This window comes from Drosophila hydei, unplaced genomic scaffold, assembly GCF_003285905.1.
Source record: "Drosophila hydei strain 15085-1641.00,03,60 unplaced genomic scaffold, DhydRS2 tig00000296-arrow-arrow-pilon, whole genome shotgun sequence".
Taxonomy (NCBI): Eukaryota; Metazoa; Arthropoda; class Insecta; order Diptera; family Drosophilidae; genus Drosophila; species Drosophila hydei.
In genome coordinates this window covers 554,490-569,368 of record NW_022045705.1, presented here as the reverse complement: position 1 = coordinate 569,368, position 14,879 = coordinate 554,490, and the positions used below count along the sequence as shown (strand labels likewise).

General features: G+C 43.4%; 2 protein-coding genes across 2 annotated transcripts; one reads left to right on the top strand and one right to left on the bottom strand.

Annotated features, from left to right (window-relative positions):
- Nucleotides 1-1,220: 1,220 nt before the first annotated feature.
- Nucleotides 1,221-2,877, bottom strand: LOC115483037 (nardilysin-like). The gene has a single exon (XM_030223831.1). It carries the CDS (start codon nt 2,850-2,852, stop codon nt 1,704-1,706), a length of 1,149 nt encoding a protein of 382 aa, XP_030079691.1. The 5' UTR covers nt 2,853-2,877; the 3' UTR covers nt 1,221-1,703.
- A 6,704-nt stretch (nt 2,878-9,581) lies between these two features.
- LOC115483033 (copper-transporting ATPase 1-like) lies at nt 9,582-13,545 on the top strand. The gene is made up of 4 exons (XM_030223819.1): nt 9,582-9,609; nt 9,647-10,893; nt 11,748-12,527; nt 12,727-13,545. The coding sequence occupies exons 1-4, from the start codon at nt 9,582-9,584 to the stop codon at nt 13,477-13,479; spliced, it is 2,808 nt and encodes a 935-aa protein (XP_030079679.1). The 3' UTR covers nt 13,480-13,545.
- Nucleotides 13,546-14,879: the final 1,334 nt, after the last annotated feature.

The following is a 14,879-nucleotide window of genomic DNA, read 5'->3' as shown; positions in this document are numbered from 1 at the left end:
ATAAATAAAGAACAAATAAATGATTGATCCCATACCAGCAAATGAGAGACATAGACAGAGAAAGAGAGAGAGAGATCGCGGGATGAGATTATTAAGCAAATTGAACCTTATACCTATACCTATATCATTTACATATACCATACCTATATATATATCCCTATATAATTATTAAACCTTTGTCAGTGCACACTTTTATGCTCGTTCACTCAATGAAAAGCGAGTATATTGGTTTTGTCTGTCATAAGGACAGGGCTAAATGTACATATGTATACTATATATACTCATATATATCGTCATCCGATCTGTTTTTGGCAACTAAAAGCATAAAAATGATAGTTCCACACCTGCTGGTAGCATGCCAAATAGTTAAAGCTAATACAATTTAGCTGAAATATTTGGGCTGTTAGAGCTTAGAGGTATATGAATATATCAAGCCTATAGAGCTTTGACTATATGACAAATCCCAAAAAACGAAAGAAATATTTTGTGCAGATTTAGTTTAATTCCTGTTAAACCTGCTCTTCAGTTAGTTCCCATTCGACAGTTGTTGGTTTTGTGAGCAAGTCTTATGAATCGATTAAGCTCGCTTGACCTCATCACAACTCAGGATCATTGAGTGGGGCGAACAGCTGTCGTTCTACTTAATGCCTAACAATTATTCAGTAATATTGTATACTATAAAACTATATATATATAGAGTATCTTATAATACTATATTACATATATATAGGTCGCTCAAACAATTGATTTATCCAGCTGTTTTTATCCAGAACAAGCCTCATCAGTTCTTTGTACCCTGAACACATTAAGAATGATAATTCAGAGCAAAAAGGTTTTCTCAAAATGCATGTAACAGGCAGAACGAGGCGTGGCAGCGCCCACAAAGTATATATTTTCTTGATCAGAACGAACTGCTGAGTCGATATGATCTCGTAAGACACAAAGCCTTTATATATATACAAAATAGAGATCTGTAAAGGATCCTTAATGGTGCTAGTTATGTCTACTAATGCTTTAGTCTCGGCCACTATATATGTATTCAAAATTGCAACTTTAATAGCGTTACTCATAAACCAGATATAGTATTTGCCGATCGTAAATATATTGAGAGACTCTAAGAGACGAGACGACCAACGAGTGTATGTGCCCCACTCGCCACAAATCATATATATGTGTAAAACGTATAAAGTTCTATATATTCTATTAAATATATCTTAATATATATGTGAATGTGTGTATGCATTGGCTGGGATACAGAGAAGTGGGTGCATATTGCATAATTTATTTGTTTTATTTAGTTTAATAGCTGTTTAAGGTAAATTTAGTTTAGTTTGCTTTCAAATGTCGTCAGTTACAAATCACGCGATCATCGCGAAAGGACAAATGCTTCGATCTACATATTTCTCTTGTAAAACGTCAATGTAAGTGTGTGTGTATGGTACGGTATGGGTACGGTATGGTATGGGTAGGTGTACACAGGTGTGTTACTTTACTTTACATTTTGCTAGTAAAACGACGAGTGCATTCGCTTTGCAGTAATTTTGTTACAGATGAATCCTTATAAACTATATATGCTAAACACACTCGCACACACACACACACACACATGCATATACTCATATGTATATGTGTGCGTATGCATATTTATGGACAATATGTATTTGCCGTTGATGGGTCTTTTGGTTGCTGTCAGGTGTGGGCGTTCACGTATTCATTAGCGCATCCTCGATAAGCGTTGGCTTGCTGCTGGCATCCTCGACATCGGCGCTCACATTGTTGAAGAGAGTCATGGGATATAGATCCAGACTGGACTTGAAATCGGCAATGTCGACAATGGTTGTGGCGTCACCCTCCTCTGGCAGGAATACGACATTCAGTTTGTTGGCCAGCGCCTCGAAGAGTTCATCCTCATCTTCCTCGCTGCTTTCCATATCGTCGTCCTCATCGTCGTCTTCATTCTCGCTGCTGGGCGTCGTCTCGGTCAGCGAACTTTGGGCATCCCCTTCCGTTTCGGCCAACGCCTTTGACTTCAATTTGGACGTCTTCTCCGGCTGATGGCCAATGACCTGTATGGACACCTTGCGCATGTTGGTGATCTCATTGTCCAGCAGGAAGGCGACTATTTCACGTTTCGTCAGGCTGCGCAACACATCGATCTGTTGCCGACGACGATCGAACATATACTCCTCGTTGACAATCTCGTTCCAGTTGCGCGACACCTCCGTGGCCAGCGCCATATCGGCGACCTGCTTCAGCTTGATGAGCGAGTCGCGCGTATGATCGTAGTCCTCCTGGGACATATCTTCGAGAATTTGGAGCATATTGTTGCGGAACACCTCGATACGCTTCTCCACATGGCTGGCCGTTGTGTTTGTCTCCTGGGAGTTGACCATGATCGAGTAGCCGGCAATGCCGTAATTCATCCGAACCGTTGCGCCGACATGATAGCCCAGCTGCTCCTTGGTGCGCAACTGATCGAACAGCGGCTCCTCAACGAACATCATCAACAGATCCAAAATGCACTCCAAGCGCACATTATTTGGCCCGATCTGATAGTAGTTCGTGATCACAGTATTCGTGTCCTGTTCGTTCAGCGTATGGCAGCGTATGTAGTGTGCGCCCTGTGGCAATTGCACCGTGCGATCCTCCACATAATAGTGGTCCTGTATCGACTTGCAGCCGAGACGACCCAACAACATGTTCATCACATTATGGGCTTGCTCCTCCGTATAGTTGCCCTGCACGAGGCCCTGCACATACAGCTGTTGTGGAAAGAGGCCCGCAAAGTCCTGCAGGTCCTGCAGCGTAATATCGTTCAGGCACTTGTATTTGTCGATCATTAGCCAGCGCATATGCTCCACCACGCATAGACGGACGTCCCTGAAGCAAATGAGTAGCGTTACAACAGAATACAAACGAGAGACACAATCGCGATCAGTCGTTCGACCTGTAAAGACGTGAATTCGAACAGCCTTCGCTTAAGCTCTACTGCTGCAGAGTTCTAAAAATAGAACTTTGCGGTGCATTCTTCAACGCAACAGCAACAAAAACCGCACACGCAGCGTTTTCTTATCGCTTGCTTCCGCGTAACTCAATTGCTTTAATTGCAATTTACGAAATTTCGTCGCTTGGCGCGAGTGCGCCTGCACTCAAAAGCACAATCCGCGATGACATCTAATGTCAATAACCTCGCTACAGCTGTAAAGGTAAATGCAGAAATGCAAGCCCAGCTTAACGTTGTGATGGCAAATAGGCAAGCCTCCATCATGCCAATAAACTCAAAAATAGATATCGCCTCCGTGCAAGGCATCACTAACAACAAAAACACGAAACGTAAACAGCCAAATTCACCAAAAACCATCAAGAAAAGGCTCATCTTCGACGAACCAAGCACCAGCAATGCAGCATTAATATCAGAAAATCGATTTTCACTGCTCGTAGAAGAAGATGAAGACTACAGCGAATCACCTGTAGCTCCAGAAGCCCCAGTATTGACCGACCAGCAAACTACTCCGAAACCTCGTCCGCCCCCCATATGGTGTCCAAACATCAAGTCTGTGGCCCTACTTCAACAGATAATAGATAAAGTAATTGATGCTAAATCATACGTAATTAAGCCAAAGAAGAATAACATAGGTGTATTAACCCAATGCAGTGAGGACTATCGCAGAGTTATAGACCACTTTACTAAGCTGGAATTGGAGTTCCACTGCTACCAGCTTAAGGAGGACAAACCATATAGAGTCGTGTTCAAAGGGCTTCACTCCAGCACTGATACAACACTAATTAAAAAGGAATTGGAAACCAAAGGCCACACAATTACAAATGTGCACAACCCACTGAGCCGTATGGACAAAACACCGCTAAATATATTTTTTGTTGACGTGGCTCAGGCCCCCAACAACAAAGAAATTTTGGACATTCGAGTTGTCTGCAGGCAACGCTGCACAGTGGAACTGCCAAGAAGATACAACGACCTGACACAATGCCATCGCTGTCAAGAATTTGGACACACACAACGCTACTGCCACAAAGCTCCCAGATGTGTGCGTTGCGCCGGGAAACACGCATCCAAAGACTGCACCCGCGAAAAGGACCAGGCACCAACTTGTGTGCACTGTGAGTTACAGCACCCAGCCAACTATAAGGGCTGCCAAGTATACAAGCGGTTGCGCAAATTGCAATCCCCAGCACAAAAAAGGAGTCCCACACAAACACCGTCTACGGGTCCGAGTACTGCTTCCGAAATTACAAGGCCCCGGAGCATTACCCAAGCCACGAGCTTTGCAACGCCTATTAGTGGTGTTTCTTACGCACAGGCCGCTAGAGGTGGACCGTCAAATAAGAATACCACAAGTGACACTTTGTTCACTGAAATGCTTCAGCAACAACAACGTCAGTTTGACGCAATTAATGCCGAGCTCAAAGCGATGCGAGAAGTACAATCCCAACAAGCAACCATGCTAAACAGTTTAATGGCCATCATAACCAAGCTTGCCTACAAATAATGGCTTTACGTGTGGGTATCTGGAACGCCAATGGCCTGAGAAACAAGACTCAGGAACTGGCTGCGTTTCTCTCACAAGAAAACATAGATATAATGTTAATAACAGAAACTCATGAGTGCCCCACTACACAAATTTTCGGATACGAACACTATCAGGCTCATGGTGAAGGAGCAAACTGCTTTGGTGGATCCTCAATCCTCATACGAGCAACAATACCGCATACACCTTTACTGCCAATTTGCAACGCAACAATGCAGGTCTCAGCCATCACCCTGCCTACGTCTATTGGAGCGATCGAAGTTGCGTCAATTTATCTTCCGCCAAACACTGGTCTGTGTGATCATCACATGGAACAGGTTCTAGGCCAAAGGTTGAATAAGACCCTCATCGGCGGCGACTGGAATGGATGGCACCCATTTTGGGGAAGCAATAGTGCGAATCGTCGCGGAGAAGTCATATTTGAGGCGATTCAAAACTTACAATTCAGCATATTGGCGACTGGAGCCCCCACCCGTTACCCAATTAATGGACACAGGCCCTCGGCAATCGACTTCGCTGTCTACAAAGGCATCTGTGACCGGCAATTGACCATTGAAGAATCCTTGGACCTATCCTCTGACCACCTGCCACTAATAGTCACAATCCACGCGCAGCCACAGCCCTTGCCCATTAGGAAACAACTACTGCCAGCAGGATCAGATTTAGGAGTCTTTAGGCGCGAGCTCCATTACTCTTTGCACATAGAAATGGAACTTAACACTCCTGAAGACGTGGACTACGCAGCAAACAAACTGCAGGAAGAAATAGTCAAAGCTGCGCACCAAGCCGCCCCACCATCTTGCCAAACAAGACAACAGTCTCCGTACAACATCCCCCTCACCTTGGAGGCCCAACACCTACTAATACACAAAAGATGGGCCAGGAGACGCTGGTTAAGATTACGCACGCCTGATGCCAAATCCATGTACAACGAAGCCACGAGGCATCTTAAAGCTGCTCTCGCCCTGCTTCAAAAGAGGTGTATCAGCGATGCGCTGGTACGAGCTGAATCGCCCACTGACGCAGAGTTTCAATTATGGAAATTTACAAGAAAGCTCAAACGGCAGCCAATACGACGTCATCCCATTCGGAGCATTTCTGGTTCCTGGCACATTGGAGACGAAGCTCAAGCTGAGGCTTTTGCAAACCACCTTCAAGACCAATTCACGCCGGTGATTACCGCAGAGGCCTCAGAAATCGAAGCAACAGAAGACATCGTTCTCTCGCCCCTCCCAGCTGAAGACCAGATAACTGGATGTACAAAAGAAGAGGTTCTTGAACACATCAGAAGAGTGAAGGCAAAAAAATCCCCTGGATATGATCTAATAAACGGCAGAGTCCTTAGAGCACTGCCTGACTCCACCATAGACTACATAACTATGGTGTACAACGCCATGCTCCGCATCCGGCACTTTCCAGCCTGCTGGAAGCGCGCCGTGATTGTGATGATTCCTAAGCCTGGCAAACCCGTGGGAGAAATTGAGTCGTACAGACCAATTAGCCTGTTGCCAGTACTCTCCAAAATATTCGAAAGAATATTTCTGGAACGAGTACTGACACATCTGGGACGCCAGGAGGCCATTCCAAACCATCAGTTTGGCTTCAGGAGACAGCATGGAACACCGGAACAGGTTCACAGAGTTGTGCACCATATCCTTGGAGCCTTTGAAGAAAAGATGTACTGCTCTGCCGTCTTTTTAGACATCAAACAGGCGTTTGATCGAGTTTGGCACCTGGGACTGCTGCAGAAAGTGAGGACCACCCTTCCAGCCCCATTTTTCGCGTTGCTATCCTCATACCTTATTGGAAGAACCTTCCAAGTGTCAAGGGGGCAAACAGTATCCTTGACTAGACCAATTATGGCTGGAGTACCACAGGGTAGTGTTCTAGGCCCAACACTTTATACTTTATTCACAGGAGATATGCCAACTCCCGAGCCAAATATAGGAAGTACAGATGCAGTACTCATAGCGACCTATGCAGATGACACCGCCATCTTATCACGTCACGTATCTGCGCAAGAAGCTTCAGACTCACTACAAAAATATCTGGACTCTTTCGGACGCTGGGCAAAACGGTGGTGTATCACCATTAATGCACAAAAGTCTGTACATACTACCTTCGCCACTAGAAGAGGAGATTGCCCAAGCGTTGCATTGGGGCCCACTATTCCCAAAGCCTCAAAAGTAAAGTACCTTGGTATCACTCTTGACAGAAGGCTGACTTTTAAAGCGCACATAAGTCAAGTAACCTCAAAATGCAAAAGCAAGCTAAAAACCCTCGACTGGATGCTGAGAGCTTCAAGCAAGTTGTCTTACAGCAGCAAGGCCGCCATCTACAAGGCAATAGTTGTCCCAACCTTCGTATATGGTATCTCTCTATGGGGCTCCTCGGCGAAGACTACAAGGAACAAAATTCAGACCCTGCAGAATAAAGCACTACGCAGATGGACTGGAGCCAGCTGGTTTGTAAGAAACTCAGTCTTACATAGGGATTTAGCAATTCCCACAGTTGCTGAACTCATTGGGCGACACAGTTCAAGATACGCGGACAGACTTGCAGCGCATCCTAACCATCTCGCAAGCAACCTGGCTATAAACAACAATAGGCGAAGACTGAAGAGATTGCATCCTCTAGACAATATTAGAACTAATTAAGATAGTAGCTACAAGTGCAGAATAATTGGCATATCTGCCCTCCCATTAGTTAAGGTTTAGAGCTAAATGCGCTATAGAGTCTAAGACAATAAGCTGCAACAAAATAAAGAAATAAAAACGAAAAAAAAAAAAAAAAAAAAAAAAAAAAAAAAAATGATGCCTTCACTCAACTCCTATATATAGTATTTTTTGCACACGCTTTTGCTAATTACGTGGCCAAGCACGTGGGCGACTTATCTAATACCCTGCTATATCAAGTGCTAATGTAATCAATTAAATTAATGTTCAGTTAGCTTAAGGCAAGTCTACATTTATGCTGAAAATTTCATTGTTATTGATAGTCACAAACTCATATCGAGTTTAAAAGCTTGAAAATATGATCACAGAATATGCAGCAAAGCGTGCATAGTCAGTTTTGCACACGATTTGACAATGCATACTGTGATTTGTATACATATGCATTTGCACATGTATACATTTATGCATACGTGCATACATGCATACATACGCTCTGTGGACATGAGCACGTATGCACACATACATGCTGTAAAGCCCCTGCAATACTAACACTTCCATCCTCTCTCTCTCTCTCTCTCTCCCATGTTCTTTCTAATTACATGACTCTCCCCGCATGGCTGGTGAAATACTTACTTATCTGCCATGATTCAGAGAGTCTGTATAGGGGAATTTTCTTTTAAAACTTTACAAATGCAAATAAAAGTACTGGTTTTTTCGTTTTTCTTAACTGTACTGCTTAAGTGTGCTAAGCAAGCCGACTAATTATCTATTCAATTGCATATCTTTAACTAAATATTAGAAATGTCTCAAGTCATGCGCTTAAAACTTCCAATTTTCAACATGTTAAACATGCCCCCCTTCAACACAATTAAAGCCCACTACTACAGCTACAATTAGAAAATTCTCTCGTATCTTATCTACACTTTATCTCACATTAACTTACACCAACAATTGCCCTAAATTGCGACAATCCCAATAAAAAAAACAACACAAAAAATACTAAATAAACTAAATAAATATTTTAAATAAACTAACAGAACTTTTGGAGCTTTGTCAGCTTTGTCTGCGTCTGGAATAGCCCGTCGCCAAGTTCAACAGCCCATGCTGGCCTATACAGACACACACACACGCACGCAAAAGTGAATGCATTGAAATTTTAGTCACTGTTCAAGTGATTAATGATATGTACACACACATATGCATATGTAGCACAGAGAAACAGAGAGAGACTGAGAGAGAGAGAGATATCGCAAGCGAGGGGTGAGGCGCGTTTGATCGAAGCTGGTTGTCTAAGCTTCAGTTGGCAATCAAATCCGGGCACTGGAACCGGTTAATAATAATAACAAAATCTTAGTGTTAGAAAGAAAAAAAATCAAGCTAAATACTTTTTGCACTCCAATTCAAATTTCAATTCCAATTGGAGCGCACTTTAGCGACTTCACTCACAGGCAAGGCCAAAAAAGTGTTGATACCTATTTAATTCTAAATAAACATCAATGTTTTAGTTAAAAGCAATACAAAATTATAATAGTAAAAAAATAAAAGAAAACTATTTGCTAAAAAACAGTTAAATACTTTTAAACATCACTTTTTGCAGACCTGGTCAAAAAAGTGCTAACACTCGATGTTATATAAGCTTGTTAGTTATAATTTCATAATCCACGCTGTAGTTACAGTTGGAAACAGTTGTTTTTTATTGAGCTAGTTTTATTAGTTTTTTGTATTCTAACATTCTAATCTAATCTGATACGTCTGCATAAATATTTACTGAAGCACACCTAGGGCAATATGTTGCCTAATTTACAGTATCAGTGCCTTTAGATGAATATAGTATATATATATATATAACTCGATTTAATATATTAAATATATAAAAGGAAATATTTTAGACTTGATTTTTACGTGACTTCAGGCAGTCAATTGGAACTAGTTTTTGCACGTATCCATGAGCTTTCACTTGCAGCTCAATGTAGAAGTTGTTGACTAGGTGGAAACGTGTCTGGTTGCAGCTTTCCCTCTAGTGCTGAATTCTAGTTCATTGGGTTGAATCAATGCAATTGTTCAGTTTGATCAATAGTTAATTTAATTAAGTACTTAATTAATGACACATACAGTAGAACGAATCATAATGAGTCGTCCGAGAATTGAGCATAAATATTTGTTCAATTGAACTGTATCGTTCATTGAGTATTGCAGTGATCGGTGAAATTGTAACTGAATAGATCACTGAACAAGTTTACTAGTTCATTTAAATGTTCATTTGTTCATAACACTGTAAAATTATAAGGAGATTAAACACAAATTCAGTGAGGCTCACTTATCGAGACGCCACTGTTGTGTGTTGTCATTGCATCCCATGATGTATCACAACTTTCCTGGACACCACTGTAGTCTAATAAGTTATCACATCTACATGTGTTTCAGGCAAATTCCGATATACAACGGACGATACGGGTCCGCGAAGCATATGCGAAGCGATCGAGGCGCTTGGCTTTCAGGCCAAGCTCCTCAGCGGACGAGACAAGATGGCGCACAATTATCTGGAACACAAGGAGGAGATAAGAAAATGGCGGAACGCGTTCCTCATCTCACTTATCTTTGGCGGGCCGTGCATGGTGGCCATGATCTACTTCATGCTGGAAATGAGCGACAAGGGTCATGCGAACATGTGCTGCCTCGTGCCTGGGCTATCCATGGAAAATCTGGTCATGTTCTTGTTGTCGACGCCCGTACAGTTCTTTGGCGGCTATCACTTCTATGTGCAATCGTACCGCGCCATCAAACATGGCACCACCAACATGGATGTGCTCATCTCAATGGTGACGACGATCTCGTATGTCTACTCCGTGGCTGTGGTGATAGCAGCAGTGCTGATGGAGCAGAATAGCTCGCCTCTTACCTTCTTCGATACGCCGCCGATGCTGCTGATCTTCATTTCGCTTGGTCGCTGGCTGGAGCACATAGCCAAGGGCAAGACATCGGAGGCACTGTCCAAGCTGCTCTCACTAAAAGCAGCAGATGCGCTGCTCGTGGAGATCTCGGCCGACTTTGATATAATCAGTGAGAAGACAATATCCGTAGACTATGTTCAGCGCGGAGATGTGCTGAAGGTGATACCCGGTGCCAAGGTACCCGTCGATGGCAAAGTGCTCTTTGGCCATTCGAGCTGCGATGAATCCCTCATCACGGGCGAGTCGATGCCGGTGGCTAAGCGCAAGGGCGCCGTTGTCATTGGCGGCTCCATCAATCGGAACGGCGTGCTTCTCGTTGAGGCCACGCACACTGGCGAGAATACGACGCTGGCGCAGATTGTGCGACTCGTCGAGGAGGCACAAACATCGAAGGCTCCCATACAACAGTTAGCGGATCGCATTGCCGGTTACTTTGTGCCCTTTGTGGTGGCCATATCGACCATAACGCTCATCGGATGGATTATAGCCGGCTTTGTCAATCCCGATCTGGTGCCAGTAGCCATGGAGCATAAGATGCACATGGATCGCAATACGATTGTCATTAGCTACGCATTCAAGTGTGCTCTCAGCGTGTTGGCCATTGCCTGCCCATGTGCCTTAGGCCTGGCCACGCCCACAGCGGTTATGGTGGCCACTGGCACGGGCGCAACGAACGGTGTGCTGGTTAAAGGTGCCACAGCACTGGAAAATGCCCACAAGGTGAGTGCAAAAGACAAAGTGAAAAAGAGAGAGAGAGCACCTAACCTAACCCTAACCCTAACAGACAGATTGTTACGTATTGCAGCGACGTAAGTCAAAATAAGCGCTTAAGGGAGAGCCAGAGAGCCAACTCAAGCAATAATCACCGTTATTTCGGTTTTCCTCACTCACTCTTTTGCGCTCTCAACGAGCTGCGAGCACGCAGTCAGTGCGATCGAGCAAGACGGCCTTACCGTTTAGTACCATTTTTGTTATTGTATCTACTCTTACTGCTCTCTCTCAAATTTGTGTGTGCCCGAGCATTCCAGTCTCTTTTTAAGGAGCAGCAATACAAAATGCTAGGCATTGGTCATGCTTATAGAAAAATGTTGCATATTTGCATGATTTCTTTTGCCTAGGACATCAAAACGTCGACTTGCTTGCCTTATGCATTGGAATTTATGTGCTGTTGAAATGGGCATCCCGTTTTGATGTCATTTTTGTGTGCTTGCTCTCACTGTGCTCTCTCAAATTTATGTATGTATTAGTGTGTGCCCCTTCTTAGGGAGCAGCATTGCGAAATAGTCAAAGCATTAGCCATGCTCGTATAAAAAGTTTGCATATTTGCATGCATATCCTTATGCGTAGGGGCTTAAAGCGTCGACTTGCTTTGAAAATACCAACATGACTTATGCCGCACGCATTGACAGTTATGTTATGTATATGCGTAAATGTAGCCGCCATGTTGAGATTGTGAAAAGCGAAAATTGAAAGATGGACTTTCTTCTAATTTTCAATTATATTTATACATAAATTCAAACTTTGTGTGATATAGTTATTAAGTGTTAAGTATTCTACATTTATTCATTCTGCAGGTCAAGACAGTTGTCTTTGATAAGACGGGCACCATTACGCATGGCACTCCGATGACCAGCCGGGTAACGTTGTTTGTGCCGCCGCAGGTGTGCAGCCTGGCCCGCGCCTTGACCATCATTGGCGCTGCGGAGCAGAACAGTGAACATCCCATTGCCTCAGCCATTGTACACTTTGCCAAGGACATGCTAAATGTGCAGAATAGTTTTGGCAAGAGCTCAAATTTTCAGGCGGTGCCCGGCTGTGGCATTCAGGCCACCGTCTCCAACTATGAGCAGGCATTGCGGCAGGCTTGCAATGCGGAGCGAATTATCAACTATGAGAATCTGTGGCGCACTCATCCACACACTGCAATCGCCGTAGACAACGGCGCCAGCATCGATTATTTGCAGCTGCAGGAGAAAATCATCGAACAGCAGCTGCTCGCCTTGGATGGGGCCCTCGATCTGGAACAGCGCCAGCAGCATCCACAGTTCGAACAGCACCAACAGCCACTGATCGATGGACCCGAGATTCATGTGCTCATCGGCAATCGCGAATGGATGCAACGTAATTGCATCGAGGTGCCACTGGAGATTAGCGATTGCATGACGCACGAGGAGCACAAAGGGCACACGGCCGTCCTATGCGCCCTCAATGGCCAGCTGGTTTGCATGTTTGCTGTCGCCGACATGGTCAAGCCGGAGGCTCACCTGGCGGTCTATACACTGAAGCGCATGGGCATCGATGTGGTTCTGCTGACGGGCGACAACAAGAATACAGCAGCAAGCATTGCTCGTGAGGTATGTCGGGATATAGTTACTGTTCAAGAGTGTGTGACGGCAGAAGGAGGTGTCCCATCAGTCTATCCAGTCAATTCCATCTGCCTGTCCGTTTGTCCGTCTGTGTGAACGCGTTGGTCTGGGCAATGTGTAGGGCATCTCGTCGCTCGCTCGCTCGTCCCCAATGAACTGATATTAATCTGAATTCTCCCGTCTACAGGTGGGCATACGCACAGTCTATGCGGAAGTGCTGCCCTCGCATAAAGTAGCGAAAATCCAACGGATCCAACAGCGTGGCATACGCGTTGCCATGGTGGGCGATGGTGTCAACGATAGCCCCGCTTTGGCACAAGCCGACGTGGGCATCACCATAGCAGCGGGCACAGATGTGGCTGCCGAGGCAGCGGACATTGTGCTGATGCGTAACGATCTCTTGGATGTGGTTGCCTGCTTAGACCTGTCCCGGTGCACAGTGCGTCGCATACGCTACAATTTCCTATTTGCCAGCATGTACAATCTGCTGGGCATACCCCTGGCTAGCGGGTTGTTTGCGCCCTTTGGCTTTACGCTCCAGCCCTGGATGGCCTCGGTGGCCATGGCCGCCAGTTCGGTGAGCGTTGTCTGCTCGTCGCTGCTCCTCAAAATGTATCGCAAGCCAACGGCCAAGACGTTGCGCACCTCCGAATACGAAGCTCAACTGGCCGCAGAGCGTGCCAAACGTTATGGCTCCGATTCGGAACTTGACAAGTTGTCGCTGCATCGCGGCCTTGACGATCTGCCCGAGATCATGAACGGCAAACGAATGGCCGCTTTCAAGCGTTCCAATACCTCGCTTATCTCGCGCATCTTTGGCGCCAATGGCAATGGCAATACCAAGCACGAGGAGGGACTGCTCCAGGATGCCAACGAGCGTACGCCGAGGATACTGCAGTCGCGCTACCTAGTCGACACCACAGAGCTGCAAAAACTGTAAAATACCCTAAATTTACCGTTGCACACAACTAGAAATCTGTATATAAGCAAAAGAAAATATCTAAAGAAAACAAAAAAAAAACTAATTTAGTTCATATGTTTTACTATATATATATATACCTATATATACACATTATTTTTAATTATTTTTTTTTTTGTTATTCTATTGTTGATAATTCTATACTTTTTGTACTCTAATACTGTATGTATACTATTCTCGCTTTATCCTTAAGTTCAGTTGTGAACAAATACTAAACCCAGACCCGACGATCGTAAGCAACAAAAACAACTATGGACTATATATTGTTACTTATGCTTAAGTATACAAAAATGTAAAAAACAAAAAAAAGGGAGCCAACTAAAGCTCAATGTAAATGTATATATAACGCATACATACATACTAACGAAACAATCGAGATTTTTTATATAAACCATATATATATATATATATATGTATATACAAATACTAAATATATATCTAGAATATGGCGATTGCATCTCTGTTCAAATCATAAATTAATCAAGCACAAAAATTGAACGAATCAAAAATGAAACAAATTTTTGATAATATATACTTTATATAGAGAAAATACAAATATTTGTAAAGCTTATACATATATATGTACACTCACATACGAATACATCGATGTAAATACACACACACACACACAGAAAGTTACGTGTATAAATAAAGAACAAATAAATGATTGATCCCATACCAGCAAATGAGAGACATAGACAGAGAAAGAGAGAGAGAGATCGCGGGATGAGATTATTAAGCAAATTGAACCTTATACCTATACCTATATCATTTACATATACCATACCTATATATATATCCCTATATAATTATTAAACCTTTGTCAGTGCACACTTTTATGCTCGTTCACTCAATGAAAAGCGAGTATATTGGTTTTGTCTGTCATAAGGACAGGGCTAAATGTACATATGTATACTATATATACTCATATATATCGTCATCCGATCTGTTTTTGGCAACTAAAAGCATAAAAATGATAGTTCCACACCTGCTGGTAGCATGCCAAATAGTTAAAGCTAATACAATTTAGCTGAAATATTTGGGCTGTTAGAGCTTAGAGGTATATGAATATATCAAGCCTATAGAGCTTTGACTATATGACAAATCCCAAAAAACGAAAGAAATATTTTGTGCAGATTTAGTTTAATTCCTGTTAAACCTGCTCTTCAGTTAGTTCCCATTCGACAGTTGTTGGTTTTGTGAGCAAGTCTTATGAATCGATTAAGCTCGCTTGACCTCATCACAACTCAGGATCATTGAGTGGGGCGAACAGCTGTCGTTCTACTTAATGCCTAACAATTATTCAGTAATATTGTATACTATAAAACTATATATATATAGAGTATCTTATAATACTATAT